Genomic DNA, 16,197 nt, shown 5'->3' on the forward strand with positions numbered 1-16,197 from the left:
ACTTATTACACTATTTTGGTACACAAAGCTGTAGCTTTTCACTTACTGACATATGAAATATTTGCATTGCACAGGTTTTGCAAATGACCTGATTGAAGCGTAGTGCTGATTTACGATTGAGCTCATCTTCACGTCGTTACGGAATAAATTACAAACAAACAAAGAAATGCTGCATTTATCTCATTTTGATAATCCTGTAAGTATCCGTCATTCGCTTTATTTTCGTCCAAAAATTTGTTTCCATTTTTTTTTTCGAAAAAAAAATTATCTCCGCACTCCTATTCTTCGATCGCTGCTGGCGATTTGACGCTTTATGCGCACCGTTAAATTCGAATAATTCAGTTTATCCCGATGAAGGCGGCTATAACGTCCTTTGTGGAGGTCTGCTCGAGCTGTCAAAGCTGCTTTTATAAGCGAGTAAAGTAGTGGACTTTCCTCGAGATACATTATTATAACCAACCAATATAATCCGCAAACGATCCTCGATTCTCCAAGTTCCGCGTGGGTTGAATCGTAGAGTAATATCGTTTATCGTACTTCAATGTTATAAATTTGCCTTTCTGCTTTGATGATAAGATGTCCACCAGTTCGATCGACATTTTCAAAGAAAACATTGTCAAAACTTTTAACAAACATAAAGCCTTATCAAACAAATTTATTAACTTATCTGTCTTAACTTAACTGTCAAATTATTGAAAATAACTGTATATCTTCGATTTCTCTAATACTCGGTACTCCGTAGCTCGGCGACAATATGTACATTCTAATAATTGAAATGATCATGATTTCGATTAAATAATAACACATTGAATAAACTATCAATGTATTTTTAACAGATTGTTGGATGAATATGCTTGCACAATGGTCCACAAAGTAATTTTTTAAAAATCAATGCTCACATTTTTACAAACACAAGTTTACATAAAACGCATTGAATTTTCCTTGGGCATTCTTTACAAAATGTCAAATTATTTGGCAAAGGTTTTTAAAATTATAATGGCTTTTTTATAGTCAAAATGATGAAAACTTTCAGCCAATTTAGGCACTTTTTAACTTCAACTGTCCAGCTAAATAAGAACTAGATTTAAGTGTCTTTGGTCATAGTGTTGAAAAATGTGACAATCTGATGGTTTTTCACGAAAGAAGTGTGTATAAAGGCATCGTACGATATTTATTTACTTTGAAAATAAAATAAAAAAATATACAAAAGTATCTTTAAATAAAAAAAACATATATATTAAATATATTAAAAATACATAAATGTACATAACGTCAACACCGTGTACTTAAAAATCTCTTCCAGCACATGACTTTCCTAACGCGTGTTTGAATTTACAATTCCTGCCGATTCTCCGTGCTACCTCTACTGCGGTATTCCTTAATCCTCCGAGGCAAAAGATTGCCAATTGCTACCGGCGTTCGCGAAAGTTACAGAGCACACCAATAGCTTCCACGGTCAGAGCATCTCATCGTCTTACCGCAGCTAATCTACCCGCATGCCCACCTTATTTGCACTGCAAATGTAAAGCAAACCGCACCGTGCAGCACATTACACCAACCAATGCAACCCACATTCCACAGAAACCGACCCACAACGGAGATCGCTAAGGGGCATCAGGCTAAGTTAGGCTCGGTTGAATAATGCTCGCATCCGAGCTAGCATCGAGCCACAATTCCAATCATACGGATCAACATCTTGGTGCAGCCGAATCGCACGGCGGCCTCTAGAGTACGAACGATGTGAGAGCTTTCCCATCAGCTGGCGCCTCACCGATTAGTCACTAATGGAAGGTGGAAATTGTTATTTAAATTGGCGGTCACTGAATGTACCATCGATGCATCCGTTGCAGCGTAATGTGATTGCACGGCCAGGCACTGGAAGGTGTGCACCCAGGAGGGATCCTGTTGTACACGTGTAATGCCACGTGTAGCTGATGTATTAGGCGGAATATCACACCATGGATCAACGCGAACTCTGACAACCGGGTTTCGGAATGAATAATGTATGATTGCGCAGTTTCGTGGTTATTAATTAAATTTTCACGAACTAACTTCCCAGCCATCTAGACACCATTACATCATTCTACACCTAGACAATACAAAATGTACACCTAGACGTATTGCATAATGCAAGTTCCCTTTATTTGAGAGCGACTTCATAAAAGAGACACTTTAATAATGTAAAAAATTGCGAATCCTTGTTGAAACGAAAACAAAGCGTTTCAAATTTATCTTCTCGAATTTTCCATCCGAATGTGGAGATAGGACATCTTCCATAATTTATCCCTTTCTGCTGATGAAAATCAGAACTAATGGGAAAAAACCCCGGAATGCACACAAAGCCCCAAGAACGCGAAGTACACTCACTGAAGGGTGAACTCTTGAGCTAGATTAAAAATCTGAACATACACGGTGCATTCTGCGCGTAATTACACCTCCTGCCATTTTGCCGAACATTTAGCGATGGAAAGCGAAACGGGACAAAACAAAACCCGGAACGTTACGGATGCAATGCATATACGCCGCCAAAGAAAAGCCATCGTGATGAAAAGCCTTGTGATAAAGGCTCAATCTTCAACCGCAGTCTCGTTTCGGTTGAGCATTCCCATCGTCGCTGTGATGCTCGCCGTTGTGGAAAGCTTCATCAACGCAAAAAGGTGCATTATGTATGTACAAGGGTGTATAGAAGAGGAAAACAGAAGCAGCAGCGGTAGCGACGAGTAACCAGAGCAGCAGCAGGAGCTAGGACCCACCCGAGAGTGGCGGCCACGGACGGGTGGATTCTGAACAACAGCAGCAGCAGCAGACGGAAGACACGAAGCGGCAGCAGCAGCGAGGACAACTAGGAAGGACGACGCAGCAGTGCGCAACAGCAAGGGTGCTACGCACACACGACCCCGCATGGAGTACTACGCACATCAGCGCATCGGCAGGGTTCGGATCAGGTCGAGGAGTGGTTTAGTGCGGTCGCATCGGTTGCTTGACTCGCTTCACGGGTCAAGCTTCATGATGAATCCCACATAACCCATCTCGAGGGGCGGTGTCTAGCCGCGATATGCCCCTCTAGGTGGGTACCTTTTGAAGGTTCCCTCCCCGTTAACAAAAAAAAAAAAAAAAAAAAAAAAAAAGGGTGTATAGAAGAAAGAATTACCTCTTTGAAAGCTGCACTCTACCGATGTTGGCATTGATGGCACGAAATGATTTCAGCCGTTTTGCATCCTCCTGGTTGGGTAAAGAGAATGAAAGCATTTGCGGCGAGGATGGGATGCTTTCACGTGTAGTGAAGCGTATGAAAAAGACAAGCATTAGGTGCACTTTTTATTATTTGTGCGCAAACAAAACCCCTTTTTGCCAGTAGGAGCGTAAGTGGAATGGCTAATTATTCCGGCCTTAAGTACCCAAATTAGATCGTTGTTGGGTCTTCAATGGCGTATAATTTGCATAAACCACATTTCATTCATAGCAATTGTTCAACCGCGTCTCCCCATTCCGGAGATGCTTGGTTTCTATTATGAAAGCTTTAATATGAGTAAAGGACGATGAGTGACTCAAAATATAAACGTTTGCTAGTAGTTTATCATCAGTGTTCTATGGGTTTATCATCAATTTTTCACTTGAATAACAGTTTTAGGATTTTTCAACGTAATTCTTAACAACAGATACTCCATTACTTTTTTGTACCATACAAGAGTTCTTCAACTATTAGAACAGTAAATTGTTCTTCAAGGACTTTCATGACCTAGACACCCTGTAACACTGCATTTCCGAATTTTCAGATTATTTCATTCGTTAAAGGGTTATTTGGTTTGTTTTATCTACGAAGTTTGCCAATTGCCGTTCTAGAATAATGGAAGCCTCTCTGAAATGAAACCAGCATTTCAGCATTGACTGTACCGCGTCGGTTGACCGAATATCGATAAAACGAGGCATCCAATTTTTCGCATTATCCGGATAATCTCTGGCCGATTTATTTCTCACACGCATACTAATAGCCGTTACGAACACCATCGAACTAAATACCCTAGTCGGGAGACTGCCTTTTCTCGAATGCTGCGACTTGAAGCAGCAAGCATAGTCTTTGCCGATCATTTGGCGCTATCTCTACGCTTGTCGATATCCTGTCAGCCGCAGGAACTTATCAGGCCATTGATTCTCGGTACCGCCTGGATGTATTTGTGCGATAGACGCTTGCCATGTCCGCTTCGTTCACCAACATCTGCTTCAAAGATGTACGTTATTCATATGTACTTCGGAAAAAGTTTTTAACTTCTAAAAACCATCGATCGTGATGTTATTAAACGTTATAATGTTAGAAGCAATCAATGTACAAGAGAAAGCACCGAAGGAGACATAGTCGATAAACGTAAAACTGATGATCTAGCTTCAAAAGTTTACCATATAACAAATCCAATCCGATTAGTTTTGAGATCAGAACCATGATTTCTGGACTCTTTTTCTGTGCCTCTTTTACTCCCCCAACAACACCTCCACCGGACGATATACAGCCGAAAATCTAATTACCACGTGTCCCCACACAACTCGGCTGCGAAGAGCTGTCTGATCAAATATCACTTCAAAGAGACCTATCCTAAAATCCGACCCCAATATGTGGCGTCCGGTCCAGTTGTCCGGTAGTTCGGTTTTTAAATGATTTGATTTCGCATTCCGACGGCTACCCTCGCTACTCATCCGATCATCCCCGGCTTTTGGTTGGTTATGAAAATTAAAACCCCCTAAGCCCGCCTTCTCGTCCACGACGCCATCGTCAAAGGATTAATTAGCCCGCATGTGTGTAGAGCCTCATGCAGGTTCACTATCAGCCTCCGAATCGGTCGGGCATTTTGGCTTCCGGTTTGGTATGACAGGTCACAACTGGCCCGGCGGCGACAACCATTGTGTCGCGCTTTCCCGGTACCGTCAATCGATGGGGCCATCTTTTGAAGAGGCGAACGACCATCACTGGACCAAGCTGAAGACTTGCCTCGAAAACGGTAATTAGTCAGACCGTGCGCCATACCCTGATCGGATACGTTTTTGCTTCTTCTATCCGGGTGTATTCGGCGGGTTGCGTTACTTCTGCCAGGGCACAATATGTTCAGTGTGGAATATGAGATGGCCTCATGATGACCATCCCGGCGCTGACACAGATACAACTCATTAATTTTTGATGACTACCATCTTTGTATTTTTTTTTTTTCGTTCGTGTACACTGTTTCAACTGTGGTAAACTGATGGAGAAAATAATGAAATGGCCATTCGACTGTGAGTAAAAGCAACCATGGAAGGATGTAATTAGCGGAGGGCAGAACACCACGAACACGATACGACATGGGAAATTTGTATCCTTCGCAAGGGATGGTGAAATTGTGCACAATAATTATGACTTTTTTCCATCCTAATTTTTTCATTTATTTTAATTTATTTAAAATGTAATGATATGAATATGCAACAAAATTTAAAGGTACTATTTTGTAGTTAAATTTTATTACTTATTTCAGCTATAAGACCAGAGGTGTCAGTGCTTCTAGATTTTTTAATATAACTCTTTTATTTGTGCACAGCAATTAATTAAGTTAAATTCATTTTTTTGCTTAAAATAAGCCGTTTCGTTTATTTATCTTAATTTCCTACCTTCGGCAAATATGATTTTATAAAAAAAACGAAGGGGAGATTAGTGCTACGTCCTTCGATGTGATAATTCGAACGGATTAGCCTTTCCACGAACCTATGAGCCAGTAAACTCATCGTTTATTTGCATTGCATAACATTGGAAAATGATTTTTTTTTACAAAATATTAAATTCTCTTCTTCTTCTTGGAACAACCTTAATCGCAACAATAATAAGGACTAAAGCCTGCCATTTCCGGCTTTCTGTGATTTAATTTACCCGTAGCCGGATACTCAGTCCTGCATAATTGATCCCGCACGATTGGTCCGGATGGGATTTTGTCTCGGTCGTGCCGCGTGAAGACCGACGCCGCTAGCAAACACACCACCGGGCCGCCCCAATTTCCTTCGGGTGAAATTCTGTTATCTTCGCTAAACATTTCATTCAGTAAAATGCATACCAATTAAATTTCACTTTAATATAAATAATGTGTTTAAAACATTTGCTTTATTTCTTATTTTTACAGATTTTTACAACTCTATCCACCTTTCCATGTCATCTAGAAAGACCATGTCTTGAATCTTTTTAAAATTGAACTTTGATAAGTGTCAGAATAGATTCATTCACGGGTACTTTTGTAAGCTGATATCGATTTCGTTCGCAGCTTTCTTATTTCACACATTACCAAAGTCGAAAAGTCGTAGTCGAAAGTCGCAAAAGCTTTGAACAGAATCAATTTCAGCATGCAATATTTCCACAAAGTGAGATGAACTCTAATTCTACCTAGTTCAACTTGAATTCTATAGTTCAACTTGAAATTAATCCAACAATGACTCCAACCTCGCCTTCTAAACTCAAAATACCTATGTTTGCTTTTTTGCTAACAAAAACTGGCAACGAACACATTCCCCAACACCCCAAAAACGCTAAATTGTACGATCGAAAAATAACACAAAAACTTACTCCATCGCAGCACGAGATAATATTTCATCCTTCACGTTTTCGCCTAATTTATTCGGAAGAATTCAGTTCTACATGTCCCCCCTTCTCGCAAACGAACCACCATAAACGCGAAAAGAACAACAAAAAATTACCCCCACCGGAAGCAAGCTTTTCACCAAATTCAGTCCAACCGTTGTGCTGTGCCGAATTTTCCCCCACCTTTTTTCATGCTACCTCTTTCGGTTCACTCTAATGATCCAATGACACTTGGGAATAGGGAGTGATCTCCGGAAGTTAGTTTTAGCTTTTCTTTTAAATTGTACCGTGCCTTTCTGCTTCCATTTCCGGCGGCGTGGAAGCGCTGACCGGGTGGGTTGATGAATTCCGCGAATATTTTAAACCACGCTTCGCCTCGCGGGAATCAAGAAGGGAACACACTCGGAGCCCTCCAGATACTCCGTCCGAATGGACCTTTTTTGTGCGAGTATTTTCATTCTGTGTACTGTTTCTTCCTTTCACTTTCAAAAATGCGTCTGGCGGCGTTTTTTTTCTATTAAACTGTAGTACACGTCACTGATCTTTACCCTGTTCGTGGTTCGTGGTGAAAAACCAAAAGTACGGTCACGACCACCAGTATGAAAAGTTTACGATGGTGCCTGAATACTTTTTAATCAGATTACTCGTCCAATTGGGTGGCTGGATGGAACACGGGAACACAGCGTTACGGGAAGAAATTATTCCCGACCGACCTCCCCTGCGCGAGATGTAAGGAAGTGGACGGAATTTACGTCGCCGGTGGAATGTTTCCTCTTACCGTCATTCAACATTCCTTGCCCGTCTTTAGCGGTAAATCGTGCACGTTTCTGCAGGCGAGACCACCGACCCCGACCTGCCACAGGATGCGGCGAATGCCGTTACGCCAAATGCTATACTTAATGCGAAAATCTTCACAACATTCGTCGGATGGTTCACGTTCCGGTAGGGTTATGATTTCATTATGCTCAGCGGAAGGTAACGTAACCGGTTGGCATGGGCTGAGATTTACCATTAATGAGGCTGTCAACAGGGTGAGCGAGCCTTGTAGAGGACTGGAAAGTGCAATGGTTTGCCGGATGCAGTGAAAGCAAAAAGTGGGTTTGTGTGATTGCATTTCATGAAGGTATGCGGTAACTTAAGTGAAATTTATTCATTATTTTGTTTGGAGAATATAAACAGAAACGAAATGTGTAGTATTTGATCTGTTGGAAAATTAAACAAAATTTAATGCTCGTAATTGATAATTGCTGTAAATTGAACCACTAACTATACATTAAATATTATTGAAGCAATGTATGTTAGCTGTGATCTACACATACCATTTAATATCTTTTCCTAGACTAACCAAGTTTGAGAGGTCACAATTTTTTTTTTTCGTTAAAACACTCATGCCGTACGTCGTCATAGGTGAATTGAAAAAAAATGCAAATTACCATATGATTATAATTTAATTTCTTTACAACCATTTCAACACATTACCATTACCCACACATTCAATCCATACAATGTGTAAGATGCAGCGTCTACCGCAACCACGAGCCATGGGAATAATTCAACAAATTTCATTTTCTTCCACTTCTCACACATAACCCATTAGGTCGTAAAATCTGCGTGGGGGGGTCTCTATTCATAACAGCATACTAAAAATATGCCCCCATGCCCTTTACACCTTGTACATGAATGGCCACGTGCTCGATTGAAAGAAAATTGTCTACGTTCGTCTGTGGAACCATCACGAGAACATGCTCCAATTTACTGTATGGCGTAGAGCAGGGCACAGGCAAAAAATAACAACCACAAGAACGGGGAGAAGATATTTTACTGTTCATTTCAAATTATTTCACAACACCTTTCACGCGCGCAAGTTTCTGCTCATTCTGCCGGATCAGTGTTCCGTGGGCGCAAGCGGGAGGAATGGCAATTTTGCGACCATCTTCTTTTCATAGTTCAATTTCAATTTGATCGTGTGCTCTATGAGACGATTTGCTAGCGAGCCAGAATCGGTACCGAAAAAGGCACGTACTGTGTTCCGTAGCAACACCGTTGGATGCGCCACAAACCACGTGTGGACAAAAGAACATATGGAAATATGACATGGAAATGTATTGTCTATCATATTATACAGCTTATGCCTTTTTTTTTTCTTAGAAGTGCAATGAATAGTGTCAAATATTTATATAATTCATTGGTCAGTTGTGGATACACCGTATGTCTTGGTCCATAGTTTCAACCGCATGTATGAGGCTTTCCCCTGAGCCGTAATCAAAAGAAATCAACGACATTCTTTGCCACGTTCGGTCGAAATTATTTCATGAACTTGAACCACCCTTCCATTGCCGATCAGATCTGGAGGAAAAGGCTAGAACAGACCCAAAGGACTTCTGGTTGTGCCATTTTATACGTGTCCTCACGTAGACTGTCCAATTTATTCTCCCGCAACCATTTCAATACGTCACACATCTTGTAGGACGTAAATCAAGCACAGTTTACCACTACCATCACCGAATGTATCAGTGTTTTAGCGTGTGAACGTGTGAACGAATTTACACCTTGTGCAACAGCTTTTTTCCGCATTGAACGAATTTTCATCTAGAATACTAAAAGTTGTACACTATTCACTTTAGCGAGAGGGTCTTTTTTACAGAATTCCACAAGTGTGTCTTGAATTTATTGTCGTGATTTCTACCACATTTTCTTATCAAATAGAAAGTTACATTTCATGCTCGTAATTGTTGTACGAAAATGTTAGTAGCTGAATTCAGCACACATGGAATTTAAGCTCCATTTGATTTCCCGCGAAATGTATCTTGCTGAATGCAGTCTGTAGAAACGAATCGCATGTTTTAGCCCAACAATCAGAGCTGTCAAATCAGAGCTTGGAATTTGTTTTTGTTTTTATTGCAAATTGACTCATTATTGCGTCGGTTATCCAAGAAAAACTGTGAAACAATACCATTCAACCTTTAAAGTAATTATTCAACAAAGTTTTTTCTTCAAATCGCAAGTCCATTCTTTAAAAAAACCAACATACTCAGTGTCTAAAATACGAAGACGTGAAAAACTACAATGGAAATGTTTTGCTGACACGCACGACTGATAACACATGTCAACAAAAGTCTAATCCTTGCAAGCGGCAGTGCGTAGTGTGGAAAGAATTGGTAAACTTATTCTTGAACATCAATTTGAGTGCTTATCGTAGTGATGTTCCGGTGGACAGCACTAGCCATTTCGCTGGTGATTTGTGTACAAGCTAAGGACGGTAAGAAACCATCACACATGAAGATCATTCCATCACGCAGTCACATCGAATTGATTGCTTTGATTGATTCTTGCTTCACAGATTGGACAGGTCAATGGTTCCCCAATGCACCGAAAGCACTTGCCATGGAGGCAGGTGAAACAGTAAAAACTGTCGACAATGCGCTACCGGCGGCCGAAGACAAACAAGAAAAACCGTCCCGTGTTGCCATGGGAATAGAAAATCCAGACTGTGATGATGCGAAGCACGGTCTGGCGATAGATTTCGATCCGTACAATGTAACCCACTCCACTGTGTATATGTGCCTTGAGCCAAAAGCGGACTACAAAGGCGATTACAATATGGATGCTGTTATTACGGAGCACAATGTACCGCCTGCGTACGTGGCCAATCATCGCTGTATGAACAGCAGCATAGAATATATGGAAAGGATTCCCTCTTAGTAAGTGTGTTAGATTTCGCTATCAAAGAATGTTCGAATGTTTGGAGTGATGCGTGAATGTCTATCATTGTTCTCTTTCAGTGGAACGCACCGTCCGCTTTGGCCAAAATATGGGGAGTATAAGTAAGTGTTTACACAACTGTGCAATCAAATTTGTTCTCATATATTTGGTTGTTCTTTTTTTTCAGATATGTTCCTCCACAGCGATGGCTGCACAGTAGTGAACACGGTGCAATAATTGCTCTCTACCATCCATGCGCCAATAAGCAACAGGTGTGACAACACGTCCATGTACCTAACAGCCAAAAACAACCCATTTGTTATACTTGAACTTGTTTCTATTCCATTAAAGGTGGATGAATTGAAGCGTATAGTAAAGGCTTGTCTTTACCGTCATGTGATAACACCTTCCCAGCTGCCGAGCAAAGACCGTCCGTTTGCACTCGTCACTTGGCACGCAACGCTAGAATTTTCTGTTCTCGAGCGAACAATTGTGGAAGCGTTTATAGAAAAGTACGCACTTAAGGGACCGGAACAGACGCACCGCGATGGACAATACGAACACCTGTTACTGGAAGCGGCAAAAGTGGTATCGACGATTGAGGACAGTGTGTTGTGCCCGAAGAAACAACGAGACTAATCTTCTGGTAGCATTTTAGCTATGGAAGTTACACATTCATTGCTTGCCATTTGCCAGATTTTACAAATCTTTCAAATCGATGTACGTTCTATGTGATATCTATATTTTAACATAACGGTGCAAATGCAGAAACTAATCTGAAGGGCAGATCGGGCGATGAATACATTGCAATATACATTATTTCAAAGCAATCAACTTTTGTATGCATGCTTTTGATACATGGATACATGAAATCATGGATTTTCCAATTTTACTGCCGAAACTCATCATCAAAAGCACAACATGGTGCCAAGAAACGCTATACACCTTTTGCATGCTATTTTCAACTTTGGTATATAAACCTTTACATTTTGACAGCGCCGCCAATCAACACACGAGAGAAAATATCAAAACAATACCGGCTGACGAACAAACGGAGAGCATTTAGCAGATAATAATTGGTCAAAAATAAGTACTTGAAAGTTCATAATTAACTTTATAAACTCCGAGCAAATTTAACACCATGAGCAACCTGATCGGAAACTTAGTTCCATTGTTCAGGCGCAGTTTTCTACAGCTGACTACTGCACGAACTTATGCAACACCAAAGGCTGGCGGTACGAGTGATCTGAATCGAAAGCATGTTCGCTGGAACCCTTTAATTCGAATGTTTTCTTTACTCTATCAACAGGCGCTCTGGGTGGATCGAAAAAGAAAAAACTCGGAAAACTTGGTCCAACGGTGGAGAAAAAAGTGATTCCCGTCGAAACGGACACGGCACGACTGGTAAATTATGTGTGTGGTAGCAACATATTGAAACAGGGAGAAGATGTAAAATTACAACCCGACACAGAATATCCTGAATGGTTGTGGAAGTTACATGTAGGTGCCCCACTTACGCTCGAAGAAATGGATCCCAACACGAAAGCGTACTGGAGAAAGCTAAGACGAATGGCATTACAGCGCAATAATAAGCTAGCCAAGCTAAAGAAATTCTGAAGTCTAGTACAATCTGCAATGTGCTTGGGATGCGCCAAACAAGTACATCCCCATATTCATAGAAGGTAACACGAAGAAGGAAATAAATCGTTATAGTTGTACATTGAAGCGTGTGAACCGTGTGGTGGACTAAGTATGCTGATATGATAATTTCAACGCTATGTCTTTAATCGAATTCCAATTCTCGAAACTGGAGCAATACCACCAGGTACGTAACGATTGCGGCTACCATCTGCAATAGAAAACATAATTTACATGAATTTAGAAACAATTTTACTTATTCCTACCCATTCATCTGTTTGACTCACCCCAAAAAAGTACTCCATGTTAATTTCAAACAGATCGTATGGTGCAATTTGCAGCTCGTGTTGAAGAATAAGAATTCTGCTGTTAAACATATCACTCCGTTTCTGGGAAATAGATATCCAACATTAAACTCTCTATCGCAAATCATACGATGATAATAATCGTACCATGTTTGATGAACGTTTTGTCAGCTTCGATTGAGCTTGCATCAGTAAACGCGCCAAACAACGTTGCTGCAATAAAAACCATGTGTACATTCAAAGGTTATGAAATACTATAATATGTACACCGTACCTCGCACTCGAGATCACTCGCACGGTGGCAAATAAGTAGCATGGCTCCCAACTGCGAAAAGAACCCTAAACTCTCCGTAACGCGCTTATACTTTTCGAGAAAACCTTCGTGGGCATGAAGAAGGATACTGTTCATATTAACGTAAAATATGGAAAACGAAACAATGAACATGTTCAATGCGGTTGCCACTAGCTGCAATCGAAACGCTCGACAATAATCTTTTTTCTGTTTATACACCATTAGCATACGATTGTAAAAATGTTCGATGGCAGGCAACCAGTAGGAATCATCCAAATTACCGGACTCACACTTAAGATGCTGGTCCATGCACTTGGACAATTGGGCACAGTCTATGCGCACACCTTCACGTATCACGTCAAGCACAGAGTCATAGTAAAGCACATTCATTACCGTTATCATTTCGATAAAGTAAACCATGAGGTAAAATGTGAGTTCGGGCCATTTTTCATCGTACAGTATTACGTATGTGAACTGGTTTAGTTCAAAGTTGATGTAATGCAGCAAGAAAATGACCAGCGCGATCCGTGAACCACGAAATGATGGTTTTATGTCTGCTAAGCTGAGCAATTTAGTATCACGAAAACTAGCATGGCACTCGTTCAATAGAGCCATTTGCTGTTTAGCGGTAAAATAATAGTTCGAAAGCATGTTCACGTTCATCGTTATCACTGTAAGGGTGATGCGCAAGAAAAACACTGTTATATGCACTGAAGGTACGGTCAGCAAGATTCCCGTTTGGCCAATCATTGTAATCCACAGCAGCACTGCATTTGGGACAATCAAATGAATTATGACTTTTAGAGCTGCGATCGTTCTGCTGCTGGTGAATGTTTTCCTTCTTTTGTTGTATCGGAAGTTTATTACCCCTAAAAGGTAGTAGAAATATAAATGGTTCATCCTCTTGCGTTAGTGGCGTATATTTGGAAACTATTTGTGGATTAGCAAACCTCGAACATTTGATGGCAACAGTCCAATTAAGATATGGATCGTTTGATAACATGCGCTGTCAGTTACCCTGCGTAAGAATAACAATTTTCTATTCAAAGCGATGTTTTCTTAATGCAGTTGTCACAGGGCATGAATTTTTTATGTCCCTTTACGATGGATTGAACACAAACAAGCATTGTTCTTTCATTTGTATGCATACTATCTCGACAGCAAACAGTGCATTGTTTCAGGCAAATGTTTTTTTTTTTACTGAAGCTAAAGAAACGATCCAGATGTTGCTGGTATGTGTCCTAGCGCACCATTGTTTGTGGGACAATTCGTTCTCGTTGCATATCTACACTCAACCTCAACGTGTTACTCCAAGAACCATTTCAGCTAAATCAAACGAGCATCCGTGCTCCTCCCTTCCGTACGCTTCCTTTAGTTCAGCCAATGGAAACGCGAACCGTATCTGGCCTCAGGTCGAGGATAATCCTCCGGCAATCCTGGTGTCGCATCCGGATAAACCGTTTTCTCTTTCTTCGGTGGTGGGGGACGTTCCGTGGCATGAACCTTAGCACGGCAGAAATATCCATAATCGGGACGCTCCAGTTCCATATTGTCCAACACACACTTATCGTAAACGCCCTGCGTTTTGCGGCAGCTACAATCAGATAGAACAACCACTTAGCAAATCATGTCATTCAAACAAATGCTTACTCTAGCACGTACTGCTTGAAATTCAAATCGCCACTGCTTTTGTCGAGACAGTTGGCGTACTGCGTAAACTCCTGGGCGCACGTCTTCTTTAGCTTTCGGAAGAACTCAAACGCACAGTTGGTAACCGCTTTCCCTTCGTTCACGCACGCCCGCGGGTCGTCCAATTCTTGACGGCATAACATGAACTCCTGCCGATGTAAACAAAGTTATAGTTTGAACGACGACAGGTTATGTTATGATTGAGGAGCATTATATAACAAAACCCCGGAACGATTTGTCCTCGGCTCCGGAGACAATATGGCTGGTTATTCGAAACCCGCCTAGGCCCTGCACCACTTACATTATTTTGAGCCTCACAGTACTTTCCAAGGTGGAAAGCACCGGCACGAAGGGCTGGTCCGGATAGGTTGATCTCCGGCACCGTAAGTTCTTCCTCCGTTGGCAGGAACGTATCTTTCGTTACAACCATGGTGCCGCAGCGGTTGCTTCAACTGCAATGTGTCAATAATTGAAGAATTTGGAATAGCAAACTTATACAACACTCTAGTACCTGCAACTGCGTTTGTCCCCTGTACAAGCAGGGGAATCAAATTTACGCGCAGCGAGATATCCTCGCAGCCGACGGAAAAATTCACGAAAATGTAGTTGGCAATAATAAGGAAAAATAAGTTTGACAGATCTTCACGTCCGTGCGCGGTAGTAGTGTGTGTGAGATGCGTGCCATAAAATGAGCAAGGGCTGGATTGCAGTTTGACATCGGTGATGTACACTTTGCGTGTTAGAATTTCTATTATTTTAACGGAATTGATGCCAGTTTCGTAACTCATCAAATTTTTAGCCTATTTAAAAATGTGATGGAAGGGATAAAATTGAAGGAAGAACAAATTATGTCGATGTGTTAATGTAGAACCAAACAATTTCCATAATTTGAAACGCTACAGTGTTTTTATGGCACGCTTTGCCGTCAAGCGCTTTTGTCTAGGGAAGCGTTTTTCTATTCAAATTTTATACTTCGAAATATCGTTTTAAAATAGAGCATCAATTCATATGTTTGCTTATCAGCATGAGTTTTAGTTATCTTCCTAAATAAAATACTGAAACCCATGGAGTTACTAAGGTAAATGGTACATTATTTTGCATGTCACAACTACAGCGTTAATAGTGAGATACACGCTAGGTTGCTGGTTGCCAACCGGTCTTTCAACTATCAGAGGAAACACCTGTCGCGACGAACGAAGTTGAGGATTATATAGAATTAATACGCAACAGAAACTCCTTAATTGATGAAATCCTCTTAGACGCGTTCGAGAGGAAGATGCCCAAAAGAATTTGGTCCCATATGTGTGGAAGAACAGTGGAGGAGCCGCTACAATGACGAGCTCTATGGGCTGTTCGGCGAACTCACTGTCGTACAGTGTATTAGACTTAGCAGGCTCCGGTGGGATGGTCACATCATGAGAAAGAGTCCGAGTCCGTAAAGTCCTTTTAAGTGGTTCACATGGACAGAGATGGAGTGATTGCCTTGATGCGCCCGCCGAAGTAAGGAGAAATCTCTGAAGTGATGAGAACCTGTGGCTCAAAAAATGCTCAAAAAAATGTTTGCTTCCGTATGTATGAGCTGATACAATTATGAGCTTTATGAGTAATGCTGTGCATTCTCTGTCGTACAGCGAGTTAAAATCTAAAGGCATTCGCCTGGTAAATCAGTCATATGATGAGCAATCATGACGAAGTAGTTCAGTTTTTATTGGCATGGTCAGTTGATGCGTTGTAAGTCAAAATTGAGCTAGAGTAATGAAGTGGATGGCACCGCAAGACATACCGGGATAACAGTTTGGAGAACGACGACGCTTGACCGAACGCGGTTAAAACGACTCCCACAGCCCAAGACCGCCTCGGAAGAAACAAGAAGGAATATCGTTATGAAATGAACATTTAACCATAAAAGCGTTATTTATTCAGTTTAGTTAAAACGATACATATTTGATTAACTTCATTCTAAACACGATCTTTGCTTCCTCAAC

At 41.1% G+C, this 16,197-nt stretch overlaps 4 protein-coding genes across 4 annotated transcripts; 2 read left to right on the plus strand and 2 right to left on the minus strand.

Annotated features, from left to right (window-relative positions):
* The first annotated feature begins 9,541 nt into the window (after positions 1–9,541).
* LOC128303708 (uncharacterized) lies at positions 9,542–11,092 on the plus strand. The gene is made up of 5 exons (XM_053040757.1): positions 9,542–9,845; positions 9,927–10,287; positions 10,369–10,410; positions 10,476–10,560; positions 10,640–11,092. The coding sequence occupies exons 1-5, from the start codon at positions 9,788–9,790 to the stop codon at positions 10,925–10,927; spliced, it is 834 nt and encodes a 277-aa protein (XP_052896717.1). The 5' UTR covers positions 9,542–9,787; the 3' UTR covers positions 10,928–11,092.
* A 205-nt stretch (positions 11,093–11,297) lies between these two features.
* Positions 11,298–12,002, plus strand: LOC128304306 (39S ribosomal protein L54, mitochondrial). Its single transcript, XM_053041477.1, has 2 exons — positions 11,298–11,523; positions 11,598–12,002. The coding sequence occupies exons 1-2, from the start codon at positions 11,430–11,432 to the stop codon at positions 11,903–11,905; spliced, it is 402 nt and encodes a 133-aa protein (XP_052897437.1). The 5' UTR covers positions 11,298–11,429; the 3' UTR covers positions 11,906–12,002.
* A 69-nt stretch (positions 12,003–12,071) lies between these two features.
* LOC128302835 (gustatory receptor 68a-like) lies at positions 12,072–13,451 on the minus strand. The gene is given in 3 exon segments (XM_053039683.1): positions 12,072–12,137; positions 12,214–12,444; positions 12,506–13,451. Coding segments are annotated over 3 exon segments (1,215 nt in total). The 5' UTR covers positions 13,424–13,451.
* Positions 13,452–13,600: 149 nt separating this feature from the next.
* On the minus strand, positions 13,601–14,825 carry LOC128301966 (NADH dehydrogenase [ubiquinone] 1 alpha subcomplex subunit 8). The gene is made up of 4 exons (XM_053038655.1): positions 14,724–14,825; positions 14,514–14,664; positions 14,186–14,361; positions 13,601–14,117 (listed from the first exon to the last, which is right to left on the minus strand). The coding sequence occupies exons 2-4, from the start codon at positions 14,640–14,642 to the stop codon at positions 13,895–13,897; spliced, it is 528 nt and encodes a 175-aa protein (XP_052894615.1). The 5' UTR covers positions 14,643–14,664; positions 14,724–14,825; the 3' UTR covers positions 13,601–13,894.
* Between the last annotated feature and the right edge of the window lie 1,372 nt (positions 14,826–16,197).

The sequence above is a fragment of the Anopheles moucheti genome, chromosome 3 (genome assembly GCF_943734755.1).
Source record: "Anopheles moucheti chromosome 3, idAnoMoucSN_F20_07, whole genome shotgun sequence".
Taxonomy (NCBI): Eukaryota; Metazoa; Arthropoda; class Insecta; order Diptera; family Culicidae; genus Anopheles; species Anopheles moucheti.

Excerpts from the sequence above, each read along its gene's own strand:
- LOC128303708 (XM_053040757.1), top strand. The coding sequence starts at position 9,788 with ATGTTCCGGTGGACAGCACTAGCCATTTCGCTGGTGATTTGTGTACAA. Across the intron at positions 9,846-9,926 it reads TTGTGTACAAGCTAAGGACG|ATTGGACAGGTCAATGGTTC; the intron begins GTAAGAAACCAT and ends CTTGCTTCACAG. Across the intron at positions 10,411-10,475 it reads CCAAAATATGGGGAGTATAA|ATATGTTCCTCCACAGCGAT; the intron begins GTAAGTGTTTAC and ends CTTTTTTTTCAG.
- LOC128304306 (XM_053041477.1), top strand. The coding sequence starts at position 11,430 with ATGAGCAACCTGATCGGAAACTTAGTTCCATTGTTCAGGCGCAGTTTT. Across the intron at positions 11,524-11,597 it reads TGCAACACCAAAGGCTGGCG|GCGCTCTGGGTGGATCGAAA; the intron begins GTACGAGTGATC and ends CTCTATCAACAG.
- LOC128301966 (XM_053038655.1), bottom strand. The coding sequence starts at position 14,642 with ATGGTTGTAACGAAAGATACGTTCCTGCCAACGGAGGAAGAACTTACG. Across the intron at positions 14,362-14,513 it reads ACTGTGAGGCTCAAAATAAT|GAGTTCATGTTATGCCGTCA; the intron begins GTAAGTGGTGCA and ends TTACATCGGCAG. Across the intron at positions 14,118-14,185 it reads GGCGATTTGAATTTCAAGCA|CTGCCGCAAAACGCAGGGCG; the intron begins GTACGTGCTAGA and ends ATCTGATTGTAG.